The sequence below is a fragment of the Panthera tigris genome, chromosome C1 (assembly GCF_018350195.1).
Source record: "Panthera tigris isolate Pti1 chromosome C1, P.tigris_Pti1_mat1.1, whole genome shotgun sequence".
Classification (NCBI taxonomy): Eukaryota; Metazoa; Chordata; class Mammalia; order Carnivora; family Felidae; genus Panthera; species Panthera tigris.
The window spans coordinates 26,650,426-26,671,194 of NC_056667.1; the positions used below are offsets into that span (position 1 = coordinate 26,650,426).

A 20,769-nucleotide genomic window follows, 5' to 3' on the forward strand; every position below is an offset into this window, starting at 1 on the left:
AAAGAAAAAAAAAGATAGACTAAAACTAAGCAAGTAAGCCCAATCTAACAATGGTTAATTCTCAATGGTGAGAATACAGTAGAGCAGGAGTTAGCAAAGTTTGGAGTGGACCAAGCCCAGCCTACCACCTGGTTTTGTAAATAAAATTTTATTGGAATGCAGCCACTTACTCATTTATGGATTGTCTATGGTTACTTCTGCACAACAGCAGAGATGAGGAGTTGCAACAGTCTGTATGGCAAGTTTAGTCAAAACATTACTACCTAGAAAGTCTGCTGACTTGTGCACATTTTTTTTAAGTTTATCTTGAGAGAGTGTGTGACAGCACGGATGGGGTGAGAGAGAAAGAGAGAGAGAGAATCCCAAGCAAGGCCCACACTGTCAGCATGGAGGCTGATGCAAGGCTCAACCCATGACGCATGGGATCATGACCTGAGCCGAAATCAAGAGCTGGACGCTCAATTGACTGAGCCACACAGGAGCCCTGACTTGTGCAGATTTTCTTCTTTGTCCTTTTCTATATCTCACCTTCCCCTAAAATTTAAGACTATTTAAATAACTTGAAGGAGTCAAACTAAAGTCTGAGAGAAACAAAGAAAAGATTCTAAAACTTTCAGTTTTTTTAAATTTTAAGAGTACTACATATACTTTGTATTGACTAAACTGAAAACATTAATCAGAGCTATTCTATAACACAGTTTAAATGACTGGTGAATTATAGAGGTACTCCACATAGAGAAAAAATACATAGGGCAGTCCTATTTAAATGAGGGATGTATTTTTGAAAACGCAGAATAATTCAAAACTAACTGTCCCATATATAGAAAAAGGATGCATTCTCAGGATACATAAATTTGCAACCAATATAGAATATTTTTATAATATATACTAATAACATTAGTATAAAACCTAGTCTATTAATACCCTTATTAATTATACAGTTATGTGCTTAAGAAGAGAATTATTCATTCTGTTATAGCAATTTATTAATCATGTAATTTTAAAATATAACTTAATGTATAATATACAATATACAAATATAAGTACAAAGTTAACTTAATGATATTGCATTAACTACTGAGTATCCTGCCTGAAAATAATTGAGTAAAAGTTATCATTATCATCTTCTAACAACACAAGTAAAGGGAGAGTTAAAAGGTATCAAATTAGGACAAGCTATCTCGCCACAGCATGGGGAAGGCTGGTCTGAGTCCCTGGAAGATTTCTACTAAAGAATGAATCTGATGTGGCTGGTTTTTGCTCTCATTTTCTTTGCCTCTGGGGATTTCTTGATATGCAGACACACTGTCCATCTTTCACCTTGCCACCATGAAACAGCAATCCACATTTGGATCACTTTCTTTAATAATAGCAATTGTTGCTGGAATATGGTCAAAAGCATATGCCAGTTACTTCGCTGCTGGCTGCTGTGCTGAAGGCCCAGTAAGTGCCGGGACCCTCTTCCAGCTGCCTTTGTTTTTCTAATTCTAGCAAGTCTTCCTGTATTACTCCATGGAGAACCACCCAAGCGAAATTTCAACATCCCCTTCACCAACCTTGCACAAATTCACCTTCTTTGTCACTTTCGCAGATTGTTTATCAGGTGTGAGGCTGTCGTCTTTCAAGATAAAGCCTCTTTAGATTATGGTAAAGCTGAAATGTTTTGATAGCTTCGGTTAGCAGCTATAGCTTGCCTGCTCATTTTTATACTCTTAAAACTTTGGTAGGCTTTAAAATTAGAAGGCCAGCCATGACTTGTAGTGAACTTTTTTGTCTCACTTTCAACTCCTTTCAAATCATTAAAATTACTTCAGGCCTTAGCACAGGCAATGGCTTGAACTTAGGGGGGCATTACAGCAGCACTGATCTTGCAGCTGCATTGCCAGGACTTTTTCCATTTACTCCATTATTCTTGCCTGGTTATAAGATTGTGTGTGTGTGTGTGTGTGTGTGTGTGTGTGTGTGTGAGAGAGAGAGAGTGTGTGTGTGTGAACTAAACGATGTATCTTCTTTGATGCTGCTTTTGTTTTTTTGAGCATTATCTCAATATTCTGCAGGCTGCACTCTCCTAAATGAACAGCATGGGGATCACATCCTGGTCTGGCCTTTATCACAGAGTTTTATCACATCTAACTTCTGTTCCAAAGATACTGAATTTGGGGTACAGTTTTTTAGCACTAGCACCACTACTTAATGAACTTGAATGACACTGTTATATGACATACAAAAATATCTTTAATTATACCAAAAGCAAATGTTAAGACAGCTACCAAAAACAGTCACCAAAAACATTAACCCAAGATCCAATACATTAGGTTCATGTGATATTGATAAAAGATGATGGGAATTTTGTTTCCTGCTAACACAAGATATAGGAAAATAATGAGGTAATTTGCAATCCTTTCAACTAGTCAGATTTGAAATTATGTGTTTCCTCAAAATATTTTTTTTAATTTTAAAAAGTTTCACAATACTTCAAATTGGAAACATAAAGTGGGAACTTAAATGTATTTTTACTTTGCACTATTTTCAGCTTCACATAATTTGAAGATGCATAAAATAACACTACACTGAACTTTTTCAAGAGACTTTCCAGTCTAAAAGAAAAATACTTGAATGTAGTAAAAGAGAAAAATAAGCAGCCAGATGGAATTAACAAGAATTTAAAGAAATTAAGGAGCCAGGGAGCCCAGGTGGCTCAGTTCGTTGAGCGTCTGACTCTTGATTTCGGCTCAGGTCATGATCCCAGGCTCATGGGATCAAGCCCTGCACTGGGCTCTGCGCTGAGTGTGGAGCCTCCTTAACATTCTTTCCCTCTCTCCTTCTGCCCTCTCCCCTGCTCCTGCTCTTTCTCTCTCACTTTTAAATTTTAAAAAATTTAAAAAAAAAGAAAGAAAGAAATTCAGGAGCCAGAACACAACAAAATAAATCAGAAATGCATTCTTATTAATGTAACTTTAAGATTCCGAAACAAAATCAGTGCATAATGCTCTACTTTTTTTTGAAGACTAAGCGAAATGCATTCAGATACATATTAGAATGCTACATCCAAAATGAAAGTAAACCCAAGTGGCATTATGAGGAAAAATATTAACGATAAAACTTACATCTTCAATGACTTTTTGTGTTGCCTCTTTACTAACTGCACCTGTTATAAATGAACACACACATTATTATCCCCAAAATATACAGATGTAAACACTGAGACCAACAAGTTATTTTCCTCTCACTAAGGTGGGCCAGAGTCTAGTCCAGAATTTCTCAAAGAATGGTCCAAGAAAAGTGGGCATCAATATCACCTGGGATGCCTGAGAAAGGTAAGGATTCTTGGGCCCCAATTTCATCCTACTACAGTAGAATCTCCGGTGATAAAGGCAACTATATTAAAATCACTTAGGTTTAAAAGAATAATAATAAATTGTACACGCCTCTTCCTTCCCTATCCATGCCAATCTGCCTGCTACCCACTTCCCTCTGAGAAAAAGGGGCATGTTTCCTCACAGAAATAGAAAAGTAAATATTACTAACAAGAGCTACTTAGGCAACACACTTAACTCTATAGTCTAATTAAATGCCTTTACATCAAGTCATACCTTTTAAAACACTATTAGTGTTCCCTGTGGGCTGGGCAGGAGGTATTTTTGCCAATGACACCACACTGGTTATAACTGGTGTTGTATTTTTCCTTGTAGAAGGGAGCTCCATTGAAGTAGTTTGCGCCTTATAAATATTTACTGATTAAAACAAAAAGGTAAGACCTAGTATAAACAAAAGGGTTACACACACACACACACACACACACACACACACATACAAAACCCTGTTCGACAACTAAGTTTCCAAGAAACAGTGCAAATATCTAACTCTCTATAATGTAACTCTATAAAAAGAGTGATTCTGGTCAGATTAACATTCATTAGGACTTAAAAACAGCCTGATTTTCTAAAATTATAAACTTCAAATGCTATTTAAAAATATAGGTATTAGCTTTAGAATTAACTGGCCTTTCCTATTAGTGAATATTAAAACTCCTCCACCTAAGCTTGCTTCAAATAAAAATTTAACATGACAGTTTTTATAAAGAAGTTGGTGAGTTTGCTACCCATCCGCTGGTTTGTCAACACATATTATAAAATAAAAATTCTACCACTGACCTGACTGGTCTTAGGGAATGGATGATGACATAAAAGATTGGCACATGGCATATGTGATTAAGATGATGATCAATAAAATTGCAAAGGTAGACAAGGGCCAGACTGTAAGGACAAAGCACATGGATTCTGTCAATTCAACAGCACTCCAGGCTTTGATCAGACAGCATAATATCAAATGTTTTTACCCTAATTCAGAGAAGTACTACTTCAGGGAGCTACTTTAAGAACATGCCACACATGTAACTATTCATCTGGATATTTTGACCATATTAGCTTTCCTACTTGCAAAATTATTTTATTCTTAGCCAAAAACATTTTTGCTACCTATGAAGAACTGGTCTACTTTATTTTTTCTGATATAATTAATGTGTTGGTTCTTTTTTCCTTGGCTACAATCAAACTCTTGATCAAATCTTACACCAGTCATAGCAACTGTATTAACATACTTCTATTCTCTCCTTCTGTTTGCCCTGATTTTCTATTTTTTTCTAGTTTATTAACTGAATAACATATGCCCCTTAGTGGAAATTATTTATGTACAGATAACATCAACCAAAAGCAATCAAATCTAATTTTCCTATAAAATACATTTATTGATTCCTTGGTGTGTTTGATTATGATAGCAAAAAGCATCAGGATTGATTTTCCCTGAAGGGCAATTTTTAAGAATTCTTACAAGAAGGACATCTGGGTGGCTCAGTCATTTAAGCATCCGACTTCGGCTCAGGTCAAAATCTCATGGTTTGTGGGTTTGAGCCCTGTATCAGGCTCTGTGCTGACAGCTCGGAGACTGGAGCCTGCTTCGGATTCTGTGTCTCCCTCTCTCTCTGCCCCTCCCCTGCTCATGCTCTGTCTCTCTCAAAAATAAATAAGCATTAAAAAAAATTTTTTTTTAATTCTTACAGGAAAATTTAAGGACATCCAGGCGATTTGAATTCAATAAAATTTTGATGCTATTTACAACTGTGTGTACTAACAGTATATCCTAGCACTGACATAAAGATCCCATTAGCCAAGTTTAATTTTTACCTTTATTTTGTGAAAGAGGGTCATTCATAATTTGTCGATGACAAAACTCCAAGACACAAAATAAGTTACAGAAATGTTTGATGTTTCCTCGCCATTTTATGGACTCACTTAGCTTACCCTGTCGTTTACAGCCATCACACTTGGCCATCTGAGAAAAAAATGTAAGACAGGATAGGCTTAAAACCATAAAATAATGAAAAGATAACATTAATCATAAAACCAGAAGGCACTATGAAAACAGGATATGTAAATCAGGTGAAATCACAAAATGTAAGGTTCCTACCTTAAAATATTCTGGTTAAAAATGCATATACTTGGGGCGCCTGGGTGGCTCAGTCGGAAAAGTGTCCACGGTTCATGAGATGGAGCCCTGAGTTGGGCTCCTTGCTGACAGTGCAAAGCCTGCTTGGGATTGTCTCTCTCCTTCTCCCCCTGCCCCACCCCTGCTCTTGTGCACACTCTCTCTCAAAATAAATAAATAAATATTAAAATATATATTTATTTGCTTTACATACATATGTCCATCTACAGAATATAAAAACTGATCTCCCATTTTCAAAATTACTGATGAAGGAATCTAAAGATAGGCTCTATTTTTAAAAGGTTAAGCAGTGACATCATGTAGTAGAAAGAATATGCACTTTGGAGTTGTAAAGACATTGATTCATTCAACAACTATTTAATTAGGTACTCTTTGTCTTGAGCACTGAGATAGGCGCCATATAATTATGATAAAGACATACCTCCCAAACAAAAATATTGTATTTTAGCGGGTAGGGAGACAAACAGATGATTTCACTGGCGTGTTATAGGTGCTATCCAGCTATCACCTACCAGCTTCTTGAAGAATACACTACTGAACCTCCCTGGATCTTATTCCTTTTCCTTATTTATAAGCTGGTAATAACACACCTACCTCTAAGGATTATAGTGAGGATTAAATGCAATAACACTTATGAAGCACTGGACCTGTATTAGTGGTTCAATTAATTGTAGCTTTCATTGTTAGCCTTCCAAAAAAATAATTTTTTAAAAAATAAGTGGGTAAGGAGGTCAGTCACAGTCATTTGACCTATGAAGCAAGAACAAGGTCTGACTTCAAATTCATCAGAGTAACCTTCTGAATGAGACAGCCACTTAAAGGCAACATAACTATAAAGGCAACTTAAAGGCAACTTGAAAGAACTCAGTGATAAATAAGGTTCGTGTGCCTCAAGAGAAAGCAAAAGATAAAAATAAAAGGAATATACCCTCTAACAACAACAAAGCCTCCAGAAATCATATGCTCTTTACCACCAAAATTTCATGTTTATATTCAACTGAATTTTGCTTTGGGAGCCCATAATTTATTTTACCCAGTTCTAAACACTAAATTTTACTTCACATGATCTGAACGTATTTAAGAAAATAATTTGTACTAACTTCAGAAAACCAAAAAGGTGTATTACATTTACCTGATAAAACAAAACTGTAAATTTGGACATGCAATCTTCACAACAGAACTCTTCTAGCTTTCCTTCCAATCGATTTTCTACCAAATTAGGGGATGTCTGTGAGCAGTAACTGCACATCTTACAGTAATTCCCCCAGCGCTCTCCAAAGTCACGGGCAGAGAGGAATTTGCAAACTGAGAACCAGAAGGGTTGAAAGGAAGAAACATCAAACTTACATTAACTTGAAGGAGGTAAAGTGAGTTTCCACAGTCTCAGACACCAACTAAGCTAGTTTCTTGCTTGCTTCTTAAGCCAAGAAGCAGTAATTGCTTAAGTATCCTCTTTACAAGTGGGTGCAAGAACAGGAAGATCTCTCAAGTCACTGATAAACTTATGAAGAGATTTTTTTACACTCTAACCTAATACCATTGACCCAATTACCTTTCAAAAGTTTTTTTTTTTTTTTTAGTTTTAAGCAATTTATTTAGATGACTGTAATTTTAAAAATCACTACAATTTGGCAAATCATAATCACAAATATAATATTTAAATTTGTCTCAAGTTTTTCTTTGAGATTATTATAATATTTAAAAAGACTTTAAAGTGAAGTAAGCATGAAAAATAAAATGAATTAAGTATAAACTCAAGAAAGAAAAAACCTCAAATTATACCTCATAAAACAAAATTACTTGAAAATTAATTGTAGAATAGCCCAACTCAGCATGAACTACTTTGTACCAACCACGAGCTCTGTGGACAAAGCTGAACCGCTTGCTTTCTTTACCTTCACTACAGAATGGCTTATCAACCCCTGAGAATCGGACAGTCTCCTTTATAATTTTCTGCAGTTTACAGTAATCACACATTGCCATAACTTTATTTTTCTTTTTGTATTCATCAGAGCAAGTCTTGCCACAAAAAAGAAACATTCTACCCTGCAGAGATAAAAAAAAAAAAAAAAGTCATTAAGACCTAATTAACAGTTGCTTTATCTTTAAGAAATCATTCTCATTTCAAAGCAAATGAAGTGACTGTCAAAGATGAAAAGATAAATGCTGCTAATGGATATGTTTACAATTCAATCCCTTTCATAATTTCTCTTTACCTTGTAGAACAGAAGTTCTGGTTTTGTGGCAAACAGATGGTTACAGTGCTGACACTTGAGTTTAACAAGTGTCCGGGTTAAAGCAACTTGCTGGGATGGGGCCGCAAGAGGCCGGAAACTGGCTGCAGGAGAGCCACTGATGGAGGCAGGGGAACCAGCAGAGGTGTTACCTCCTCCAGCTGATACTGATGACCCAGCCGGTGGGCTTACAACCACTTGACCCTGAGACAGGGACACCGCTGAAGAGTTTGTTCCTTTTGGCTTGTTAAATACATTCTGAACGAACACAAATAAGGCAAAGATTTTAGCAACTGAGAAACAACTCGGTAATTTTCATTTTCTCATTTTAATAAACTACTACCTGTAACATTTTATAAATATTTTTTAACATTTTATAAAGTAGTTCACAGAAAGAGTTTAAATGGCATACTTCCAGAATATTAGGACTGAGAAATGCAACATAAAAAGGTTTAAGAACTTGAATTCAGGCTTTCCAAACACCTCTAATATAGAGCTCTAATAAACTAGAGCAGGCCCCTTCTTTTCCCCAAAAATACCCCTCCATCTGCACTCCCATCACCACCCAGCCTCTGATAGCTATTAAGAGTACAGTGGAGGGGCGCCTGGGTGGCTCAGTCAGTTGAGCGTCCGACTTCGGCTCAGGTCATGATCTTGCAGTCTGTGAGTTCGGGCCCCACGTCGGGCTCTGTACTGACAGCTCAGAGCCTGGAGCCTGCCTTGGATTCTATGGCTCCCCCTCTCTCTCTACCCCTACCCCGCTCATGCTCTCTCTGTCAAAAATAAATAAACATTAAAAAAAAAAAAAAAAAAGAGTACAGTGACCACCAGTAGTCCCTTTCTTCCTGGTGCCAGGGACATTGCATCAGGCACCTTGCCACCCCAGGGGATCACTAAACTCTACCTTCTCTGTGTATCTCTCAGAGAGTGAGGAGCAAATGGGACAAGAAAACGGAGGCTTATGATTCCATGCCAGGAGTCAATACGTATCTGGCCCATGATGAGAGGGACACATGAGCACATCACCGTGCCACCTATCTGAACCTTATCGTAGCTTCCATCCTTTTGAAAAGGATAGCGCCAAGGGCAAAAGTAGGAGGGAAGGGCAGTTTAGGTTAAGGACCTTGAATTTAGGAAGAGGGCACTGAGGCTCAATACCTGGCTTAGACATTTTGCAGAAATGACTTCTGGGACCAGAGTTGAACAGAATTTTTTTCTTTCTAACTTGAATTTACTCTTTTGTAAATATGGACCTTCAGCAGTTCACATATTGCCATTCCCCAATGCCTAAGAGCACTTAGGGGTAAAATACTACCTCAGATCATACCTGGAAAGCCACCACACAACTGGAGCTGCAGAAGCTATAGATAGTTCCATTGGACATGGCTAGGTGATACTGAGGGATTGCTGAGGTTTTACAACTATGACATGAAACCTGGACACCTTGGCAACAACAACAAAAAAAACCAATGAATAAGCTACATAGATGAACACATGATCCAAAAGGGTATTAGGGGGATTAAAAAATATTCAGTAATATACAAAACCAAAATCAAGCAACCTTACAATAATCTGTAAAGCTAACTCTAACTAATCTCAGTTAAATTTCACTTACACAAAAACTAACTTGGAACTTACAAGTGTGGTTTTTATTTCTTTCTTTTCACATATGGAACTACAAAATAAATGCCTCAACCAAACCAGTGAAAAACTATATTCACTTACAAATCAGTACTTTGAAACTAAACTTTGAGTCTTTATTTAACCACACAGATAAATTCAACTTGTAACAAAATGAAACAAAAGCAGCTACATTGTTCTTTAATAGTTACTAAATCTATAAATTTATCAAATGTAAACATTACCTGAAGAAATAACTGTCTTAACTCTATAAGCAGATAAGCAATTAATAGAGCAGAAAAGTTCGGTTTTTCCTGAGTCATTGGTAGTCTCAATCATTTCTGCTGAAGGCCTCAATGATTTCCCCAAGGCGTATGGAGGAGTTTGGGCTGAATTCTACCAAGAAAATAAAATAACATTTAGATACCTAGCACAAACACACACGTTGTTTAAGAAAAGAAAAAAGAAAAGCTAACTATAAAGATTGCCTTTGATTGAAATATCTGAGCTCAGAGGACTATGAGGCCACTCTAACTATAGATTTTTCGGGAAGTTGGGATGTGAGAAAAATAAGTTCTTTCAGACAATAATGAAATGTAAACTGAAGAAAATGAGTAACTACACTCACATACATTAACAACAAAACACATTAAAGGTAATGAATTTGGTATTTGTTATACACTTTTCTCATTAAAAATAATCTAAGATGAACAGGTAATCCATGAACCAAAGGGCCATCCTCAATAGTCTTGGACATCAATCTATAAGACTGTCTACCACCTTTAAGGTTACATAATCAATAAGACTCTTTAGCAGGAGGAAACAGAAATGATGCTTAATGTAAATTAGGAGATCTTACAGAACTACCTGTTTTTTAAGCTGAGTTTTACACTAAAATGTATCTGTAACTTTACTCATATTTTAAGAAACAATAATTACGATGGCTACCATTTATACAAATTACCAATATTATTACTTAATTCAGTGCTTACCAGGAGCCAGGCCCTATACTAAATACTCTGTATTTAACTTATATATACTGTATCATGGAATCCTTCAAACAACATATTGAAATACTTTTAAAAATTATATTAACAAGAAGTTTAAATTAATTTTAATTCGGGGCGCCTGGGTGGCTCAGTCGGTTAAGCGGCTGACTTCGGCTCAGGTCATGATCTCGCAGTCCGTGAGTTCGAGCCCCGCGTCGGGCTCTGTGCTGACAGCTCAGAGCCTGGAGCCTGTTTCGGATTCTGTGTCTCCCTCTCTCTCTGCCCCTCCCCTGTTCATGCTCTATCTCTCTCTGTCTCAAAAATAAATAAATGTTAAAAAAAAAAAAATTATTAAAAAAAAAATTAATTAATTAATTAATTTTAATTCAATTAACAAATAAACAGAAAAGTGGGAGATTAAACATTTCATCTCGCTCCAAAGATCCAGGCTAACCATTACACTATACTGTCATTGACACAACATAGTCTCTCAACAAGAAATTATATGGGGAATTAAATGGTAGGAAAATACAAATTGTTGGGACTGCAAGCTGGTGCAGCCACTCTGGAAAACAGGATGGAGGTTCCTCAAAAAACTAAAAATAGAACTACCCTACGACCCAGCAATTGCACTACTAGGCATTTATCCACGGGACACAGGTGTGCTGTTTCTGAGGGACACATGCACCCCAATGTTTATAGCAGCACTATCGACAATAGCCAAAGTATGGAAAGAGCCTAAATGTCCATCAATGGATGAATGGATAAAGAAGATGTGATATCTCAGCAATCAAAAAGAATGAAATCTTGCCATTTGCAACTACGTGGCTGGAACCGGAGGGTATTATGCTAAGTGAAATTAGCCAGTCAGAGAAAGACAAATATCATATGACTTCACTCATGAAGACTTTAAGAGACAAAACAGATGAACATAAGGAAAGGGAAACAAAATAATATAAAAACAGGGAGGGTGACAAAGCCTAAGAGACTCATAAATATAAAGAACACACAGAGGGTACTGGAGGGGTTGTGGGAAGGGGGATGGGCTAAATGGGTAAGGGGCATTAAGGAATCTACTCCTGAAATCACTGTTGCACTATATGCTAATTTGGATGTAAATTTTTAAAAATTAAATTTATTAAATTAATAAATAAATAAAAATCTTTGCCAAAAAAGAAAAGAAAATATAAATTGTGAAGTTTCACTATATAATCTTCCTGGGGAAAGAGGAATATCACTTATACAGTTGACAGAGTATAATACCAGCAACAAAATTAGAAACAACAGATTTTTGGATCACATATATAAAAAAAACACGGATTTTATTCTTGTGAAAACAGTAACCAAAATGCCAAAAGTGGTAACTCCTTGAAAAGGGATACTTCTCACAGATCAATGTCCAACACCAACTACTTGGAAGAATTAAAAATAAATCAAACTTGCTAACTGAAAAAATTTAATCATTTATGCTTTTTTAGAAAAATAACTTTTTAAAGACTTCATTCAGTAATAATTAACATAAATATCTATTTAGTAACCAAATGAATCTATTATTCATTACAACAAATAAAAATTAGGTAAAGTAGTCGAATAAAGCATGTTGCCAAAATAATTACAATTCATCCCAAAACACATTTAAAAAAAAATATTTTCTAGGGGTGCCTGGGTGGCTCGGTTGGTTGAGCGTCCAACTCTTGGTTTCCGCTCAGGGCATGATCTCATGGTTCATGGGATGATCAAGCTCCACATGGGGCTATGCACTGACAGTGCAGAGCCTGCTTAGGACTCTCTCTCTCTCTCTCTCTCTCTCTCTCTCTCTCTCTCTCTCTCTCTCCCTGTCTCTCTTCCCCTCCCTGGCTCTCTCTCTCTCTCAAAATAAATAAACATTAAAAAAAAATTTTTTTAAATACGTATTGTTTTTTCCTAAAAGGAAAAAGAGGAAGATATGCTTTAGATCTACTGATTTTTAACATCTTATGCCTGTTGGCCACAGTTTATTTAAAATAATATGGAGCTTTCTCCACTTACCAATATATCATAAAACATTTCTGACTCACAGAAAATCATGAAAGTACATTAGTGTATCATTTCACTATAGTCAACACACCACCAGGACCTATCCCATTTTTCTGCAGGGGAAATCATACCCCAAAATCAATTGATGGGAAGAGCCCACTCGTTTATTTTAACCTCATCCCTGCACAGCCATCCTGGAAGGAGTGATGGACGGGCCTTTATACCTGCTTATATGCTGTGACGCTTGTTGAACTAAACACCTTCTGGGACCGGCAAGGTCCAGAGCTGCTGTAGCAGTAGCCCCCACAGTTCTCACAACAGTTCATGGTGAGGTTGTTGGCGGAGTGAAATTTTGAGAAACAGGCATCACTACAAAGACCATGTACCACATTTTGATATTTAACTTCAAATCGGATCTAGGAAATAAAACACACACACACATCCAAAATAAGTAAAGCCAATTAAAAATCTCTGATCTCTGGTCATGGCAGGTTTCCTGAAGAAGACCACCAGCCTTGTGGGATTGGCTGTCAGAGTCCACACAAGAGGCTAGGAATATTGTACACAAAGATTCTTGATGTTCTTGGGGCGCGTGGGTGGCTCAGTCGGTTGAGCACCCGACTTCGGCTCAAGTCACGATCTCGCAGTCCGTGAGTTCGGGCCCCGCGTCAGGCTCTGTGCTGACAGCTCAGCCTGGAGCCTGCTTCGGATTCTGTGTCTCCCTCTCTCTGTCTGCCCCTCCCCCACTCATGCATGCCCTCTCTCTCTCTTTCTCTCTCTCTCTGTCAAAAATAAACATCAAAAAAAATTAAAAAAAAAACATTCTTGATGTTCTTGAGCAAATGCCTAAAAATGCAGCATATAGAAAGTATACAGAACAGATTACAAATGAAAAGTTGAGTATGGTTAAAGGGGAACCAGATGTTAAGAAATTAGAAGACCAACTGCAGGATGGCCAATTAGTAGAGGTGATTTTTCAGGCTGAAATGAACCAAGTCTGGCAAGAAAACTTTAGAGTGGAAACCATGGGAGCCTTTAATGGAAGAGCCTCCTGCCAACCAATGGAAATGGCCAATATAATCATCACTAAATGACTAGCGTGTTGATGGGAAACTGATATAATTAATATTCTGTAATATTAAAAATGTTTCCTTATTATTGATACCTTATAAACAAGAAAACTAATACAGAACATACTTAGAGTTGTTAAAACTGATGACTGTGGTAACAGGGATTGGTGAATCCATATTTGATATGTAAAGCATTCATGTAAATTATTTCAAAGATGGTTTTTTTGTTTTGTTTTTTTAACAGAGAGGTTGTGCAAATATCTGAAAGTTAATTGGAAAAATTCCTACAGATTTTTAATGCAGAGGCCATCACTGAAATGTGAAGTATTTTTAGTAGTGTCTTCAACACATCATTTAATGTTTTTTATCCTGAAAAAAATAGGAAAGGTACTTAATTATTATTATTGTGTAGATAAATTTATAAATCACTTAAGTGAAGTACTAAGAGTAAAAACCATCAAATTATAGTTGTACAGCTGAGGAAACTGATTTGGTATTTGAAAGAAAGACTTCTTATTTATAGTGGTAATTGTAAAAACATTTTTTTTGTCTCATTTAAAGAAGTTAGCTTTCTGTTGCTTAGCCTTTTGTTTTCTTGATCAACCAAAGTACATCAAGGTAGAGATAGAATTTATATAAAAGAAGAGATATAAAGAGTTCCTAAAGTTTATCGGACTTATGAATAGGCTTATATTCAGAACATCTTAGTCACACATGGGTTGTAACTTCAAAGTAGAATCACCAGGTGGTTTCCACTAAGTTTCCAATATGAGTGCAGTTGGGTATCAAACTGAAGATAAATGCTATCGCAGGAAAGAAACAGTTGGCATAAATTACTTTTAATGTGTCCTCACCCTTTCTTCCTAGACCCTATCATTTCTAAATACCTAAATTGGTATTTTTTAACTTCAAGACAGTACTCTTTTGTGTTTGTACGCATATGTGTGCATTTTGCTATCCCTTGTGTTTTGCTATCCCTGACTCAATTCAGAATTTTTAGAATGAGAAAATTTTTTTCCCCAATATATTTCTCCCCTACAATGCTATAAATTGAATGGTAAATAAATATTAAATGAAAAAAAATCTCTGATCTCTGAGCAGAATCCCAGGAAAGGTACAATGTAACTTACATCAGCATTCTTCTGACACATGCTGCACTTGGTTGAAATGCTGTTAGTATATATGGTAACAACAGGCTTCTTCTTTAGCTCATAAGAAGAAAGGCATGATTGGCTGCAGAAATCTTTGCTAGAATTTTCAAAACGGGTCGTGATCACATCCTTTGGATTTAAAATGTCTCTAAAAATAAATAACAAAAGGCAAAATGAAATATGTTCTTCATAATTGTAATTTCTTCCTCTTTGTGAGCTAAAATAACTATGTTTACTAAGGGCAGCTATTGCATGCTAGAAAATGGCTGGCCAGGGATAAGACATCTGAAAACCTGGGCTTGATGATTAGTTCTGTTAGTTAGCTGAGTGACAATGAGTGAGGTAATTACTCTCTCAATTTCCTCATGTAGAAAATGGGTTTATGATACCTAATTTACAGATGTGTTGAGGGAAAATTATATTTAAAATATATTCAGCCAGATGTTCATGACAAAAGCCGTGAGGCTTCCAGCTCCAACCAAGTTTCATCCACTGGAGCCAATGGAAGAAGTGGCCATCCCTCAAGTCCTGACCACAAAACCCTTGTCCTCTTACTAGCCAGCAGCTGCTAAGAGTAGGAACAGCAGAGACAAAGAATGACATGTCTGTTTGTTTTTTAATTTAAATGCAAGATTTGGGAAACAGATGAACTACCAAAGATTAATATAAAAAATAAGCATGATATATAAAACTGAACTATAACTGAAGAGATCAAAGAAACAGAGGACAAAAGAACTATTAAGGTTTGGTAGCAGAGGACAGACGGAAATAAGAATAAGACAGAAAGAACACAAATAACTGAGTCATTCTGTAAGATTCCTCAAGTTATTTTGTAAGAGCCCATTGATGCAATACGCACTAACGGTAAAAACAAAGCTGAGTATTGCCATTTTCTGACAAGTATAAAAAAACTAAAGGAAATGGTCAGTAATCAGAAGCACTAGTATAAGCCACGAAGAATATAATGGCAATAATATTATATACAGTAATGTGTACTGAGTAATTGCTATGTACCAGACATCATTCTCTTTACTCAAATTATCCAACTTAATCTTCACAAAAATTCTGTGAGATAAGTATTATTATAATTGCCATTTTACAGATGAGGAGACCAAATCGGAAAGGTTAAATAACTTGTCAAAGTCACAAGCTGGTAAGCAATGAAGCCAGAATACAAATTCTAGGCAGTCTGATTCTACATTCAGTGGTTCATCATTCCACTCTTCTGCCTCCCATCCTGTGCCTTTATTATACAAAACTGTTTCACAGTAAACTATTTACGAATAACAATAACAACAAAGTACTTTAATTTTCTAAAACTCACCTAACCTTAAAAATAGGACAGTGAATCTTGGAAACCAAGTGGATATGCTTACACACGGATGAAGTTATTAATTTTGAATAGTGATTTTTCTACTAAAAACAAAGCAATAAAGAATGTTATTTAATAATGTGAATCTGCCAGTGGTATAATATACATATATGTAAACCAAAGTGAATGACTTTTTAATGGAAATCTGTGCACATGAATATAAATGCATTCTAAACCTTATGCATCCAAATGAATCTTACACCTTAACTTTAATCTTAGAAAAACCATACATCTTCCAAAAAACATGGCTCCAACATTCTTCTACTTTATCCTTTATTTACAATAACTCTAAGAACAACTTTTCAAAGTTATAGTCAAATATCATGCTTAACAGTATGACTCTGTTTAATCGTCTACGGTAGTCAACTGATAAGGCATCAAGCAACTTCTGACAATTTGTAAAAATCAAACCCATGGTTTAAAGATAGATTTGTCACCTATCTTGGTCTAAAGGAAAGTTTCATAGGCTCTGAACGCAATGCCAAATCAAGAGAGCAAAAAAATTTTTGAAAAGGAGCAGTGCTGTGGTAGAACATCTCTGACAAGAGTAACTATTTAAAAAAAATATGCATTTAGATGTATAACTTGTGCTGTGTTCTTTAAAATTTAGTTCACTTTATTTTGATATTTGATATGTTGAAACGGAGTATCTAAAAACAGAAAACTAAACTTACCCTTCTAGATCAGTTTCATGAGAATGCTATAGAAGAGTTTAAGTAAGGTATTAGAATGGCATTTTAGAACAAAACTAAATTTGAATATTTATGTAAAATATTTTTAAATTCCTCTGTCCTTTTAGTTGGAGATTTTCATTTTAACATGATCTACTGTTAGATACTTAAGGCCAACACCCCAAACAGATAAAGAAACTGTCGTAGATCTCCAAAGACAAAATAGGGGCCTAGAAATAATATGTTAAGATACATAATGTGCTAAGCCCTAGGCTAACATTGTCTCATTAAAATCTGAGGAAGTAGATACTATTTACCAATGAAGAAACTGAGGCTTAAAAAAAATTAAACATCTAGCCCCAACATCATATAGTTAGTAAGGGATAGAGCGTGATCTACACCATAAGCTCTTAACTTTTTTCACTCTACATTAACACTTCGGACAACACAATACATTCTTAGAACTATGTTACCACGGGAAGAGGCAGAACATGCCAAATTTTTCAAACATACTAAGGTAGAGAAAGAAGTTTATGTGGCTTTGTTACTATTTCTTCCTCTCTCTGCATCTATGTGTGACTATAAAGCAATAACTTCAAAGAACTTTTTTTAAGAAATAAACACATTATTTTGTGGCCATTTAGAGATTTTTTTTTAATCTTCTAAAGAGTTAACTAACTTTTATATACTATTATAAGACCTATGTTATAATATGCTATATACTTCAATAACTTTCAAGATAATAAATAATTGTGAATAGCTGTTGTCTATAGTCACAGGATATATGAGCAGCCCTGCAATTCCCACAAATGGTTTGTTATTTCTTTCCACAGTAAAATTTAAACTTAAAGAGACAGAAAACTAGTTAAGATGATACTTTTAACACCAAGTCCCTTGTTTAACATTACAAAGAATTTGCAAATTTCTCAGCTAAAAAGCTACTTCCATAGAAACGTGCTCAAGAGATTTAAAGTAGCAAGAGCATATTTGAACTAAACTAGATACACGCTAAAAAAGTAAAGTAAAAAGGGATGTAATTAAGAATTTTATACTTTGAGCAGTTTGTGCAGGTTTTCCTGGGAGGAGTTGGTACGCAGACAGGTGAAGGATATCCAGTGATGCACCGCGTGGAGCAAAAGAGCTGAGTAGATCCTGTCTTATGATACGCAGTTTGCCCTTTATAAAGCATTTTTTTACAACCAGAACAAAAAACCTGAATAGCTACGGCTGGAGCCGAAGGAAGCAATACATTTGGGCCAGATGACGCAAGAGAAAACTGAAAGCCTGGAGTCAACTGTTGGGCTATAAATACAAAATAAGGGGGGAAAAACAGTTTTAGTATCAACACAAACACATATACATTCTCCATTTTTTAAGACAAATTCTCAGTCTCCAAATCCAATTAAACACTCTAAAACAGGGAGTTTCAAACTTTTTTTTTTTTTTTGGGGGGGGGAGGTGTGGGTTCAAACTTTTTTATAACCCATAGTAACAACTATATTTTACATTATAACCCAGGAGACACATACATACATTTCTGTGTATGTTTATATGTGTAAAATTTAATAACTGAAACAGTTTTGCAAAATAATGTTTCCTTACTACATGCATCACATTCTAATACAATCTTATTCTATTCTCTCTCCCTCCCCCCCCCCATACATACATGTATGTGTGTATGTGTGTGTGGGGGGGGAAATATATATGTATATTTTTTTTAAGATTTTAAGTAATCTCTACACCCAATGTGGGGCTTGAACTCATAACCCTGAGATCAAGAGCCGCATGGTCTACTGACTGAGACAGCCAGGTACCCCTCAATTCCACTTTTTAAAATGCTAGTCAACACCACCTACCCAGTTTAAAAAGTACTGCTTTATCTTAAGGAAAAAAAGACTTCCATGAGGACGTGCTCTCCCTCAGTTCTACTAGTTAGAATATAACAATATTAATCATAATTAACTTACTTGGTCCTATTTCTTTCCTTTTTTTTCCTTTTTTAGATTTTATTTTTAAGTAATCTCTACACCCATTGTGGGATTCGAACTTACAACCCTGAGATCAAGAGTTCCATGCTCTACTGACTGAGTCAGCCAGGTGCCCCATATTCAGTTCTATTTCTTACCAAGAGGACTGTCACTGACTGAAAACACAGCACTAATTTTCAGTTCACTTTCTTGAGTTTTTGGCTTTGGGGCATGTCCATACTCCTTAAAGAAAAAGAAAAGAGAGAAATGAGTACAGTGTTAGTATTTAAATAAACTAGAAATTCAAGAAAAAAATAAGTCTGTCATATCTCTTCTACATTCTAATCATAATCACCTTCACAAATACCTCAAAAATCAAAATTTACAAGTTGTTAGAACAGATTTAAGCTTTACAAAAAGAACCTTTCAGAATCGGAAAATCTTTCATGACAGTTATTACTACTTTTCAAATGTAATATATAGGAGTCATATACAGCTACTTCAATGTTCAGCACTACCCTTACTTTAGTCTGTGTTTATAAGAAAATGATAAATAACATTAAATCTGAATGATGTAGAGTTTGGATCCAATTACAGATCTACAAACTGTCATATCTGTTAATGGCATAAAGACACAATGCAATCTGTTTGTTATACATAACATCATCACAGCCTAAATCAGATTTATTCTAATTATGTATTCTTTAAAATGCTTTAAGATGAAATATAATCATAAAACAAAGTTTTATTTTTTTACAAGACAAAATTCTAAAAATACATATATCAATTTTAAAAAAGATTTCTTTATTGAGATCACAACCATCCTACATTATGTTGTTGTAAAAACAGCCTTACATATTTCAAAATAAAAACTTAAGGGGCACCTGGGTGGCTCAGTCAGATAAACGTCCGACTTCAGCTCAGGTCACAATCTCACAGCTTGTGGGTTTGAGCCCCACATCAGGCTCTGTGTTGACAACTCAGAGCCTACTTCAGACTGTGTCTCCCTCTCGCTCTCTGCCCCTCCCCCACTGTGTTCTGTTTCTCTCAAAAATAAACATTAAAAAGTTAAAAAAAAAAAAAAAAGTCTTACTTTTCTGAAACAATGGTGATAATAAATAGTAGTTGTATTTTAACATCCCAATACTTAGCAAAATAAATGATGGGTATGTCAGCTCCCAAAGCTACTTTTGGAACTGCTTTGGACTATTACATGCCAAAGACTAGGAACCACTGCATTAATTTACCACTTCCCATAGTGTACATTGTGGTGCCAAATGAGCTGCTGCCTATGAGTAGGAACTACAGTATCTTCTTTATAGGTGAGGAAAGTGAAGCTTAGAGATGGTTCAGCACTTTGTCCAAGGTCACAAAGATACTAAGTGCACAAACGGGAATCAAACCCAGGTCTATCTGTTTCAAAAGCCATGCTATCTTCCTCATAGATGGACAAATATAAAAAAATTACTATAATGAATTCAAACCCCAGCCCCCACCAGAAATTAAGCTCCCAACTCCTTTCACTCATAGCACCTGTCACAATATGTCACTTCTTATTTATTTGAGTGATAATTTGTTTGTCTAGCATCCTTCTTTACCCCAAATGTGCAAGACTGAAAGGACCATGGCCATCAAGAACAGGCACCATATCTGTTTTTCTGCCTCTGCACACTCAACATGTGGCACAGTTAACATAACCTAACAGAGAAGGCTCTGGGTTCTGACAGAAGCAGAAGCAGATGTGATCTTGACTCAAACACATTTTTTAATCTTTTCTAGTTTCAATTTCCTTATCTACAAAATATATTATCTAACCCACAGGGCCATGATGGAGGGATCAATGATTTAATACAGATGAAGTATGTAGCATGATCCCTTACAGATAAGCCAAAACTGAAGCATGATTTATACACAAAAATGCTAGCTTTTATTACTTTCGCAATTATAGCATTTAATAAATATTTGTTGAGGGGCACCTGGGTGGCCCAGTCAGTTGAGCATCCGACTTCGGCTCAGGTCATGATCACACGGTTCGTGGGTTCGAGCCCGGTTCGGGCTCTGTGCTGGTAGCTCCGAGCCTAGAGCCTACTTCGGATTCTGTGTGTGTGTGTGTGTGTGTGTGTGTGTGTGTGTGTGTCTGTCTGTCTGTCTGTCTCTCTCTCTCTCCCTGCCCT

General features: G+C 35.9%; 1 protein-coding gene and 1 pseudogene across 4 annotated transcripts in view; one reads left to right on the forward strand and one right to left on the reverse strand.

Moving 5' to 3' along the window:
* ZMYM6 (zinc finger MYM-type containing 6) overlaps window positions 1–20,769 on the reverse strand; it is a 42,244-nt gene that overhangs the window by 13,479 nt on the left and 7,996 nt on the right. For all 4 annotated transcript variants that reach the window (XM_042996432.1, XM_042996434.1, XM_015542212.2 and 1 more), the window contains 12 exons: window positions 18,754–18,838; window positions 17,681–17,930; window positions 14,565–14,733; window positions 12,589–12,780; window positions 9,605–9,755; window positions 9,067–9,182; window positions 7,722–7,997; window positions 7,401–7,551; window positions 6,638–6,810; window positions 5,184–5,331; window positions 3,594–3,734; window positions 3,108–3,148 (listed from right to left, as the gene is read on the reverse strand). In XM_042996432.1, coding sequence (XP_042852366.1) covers window positions 3,108–3,148; window positions 3,594–3,734; window positions 5,184–5,331; window positions 6,638–6,810; window positions 7,401–7,551; window positions 7,722–7,997; window positions 9,067–9,182; window positions 9,605–9,755; window positions 12,589–12,780; window positions 14,565–14,733; window positions 17,681–17,930; window positions 18,754–18,838 — 1,893 coding nt within the window. The remainder of the gene's footprint in view (window positions 1–3,107; window positions 3,149–3,593; window positions 3,735–5,183; window positions 5,332–6,637; window positions 6,811–7,400; window positions 7,552–7,721; window positions 7,998–9,066; window positions 9,183–9,604; window positions 9,756–12,588; window positions 12,781–14,564; window positions 14,734–17,680; window positions 17,931–18,753; window positions 18,839–20,769) is intronic.
* Window positions 12,849–13,444, forward strand: LOC102953453 (annotated as a pseudogene).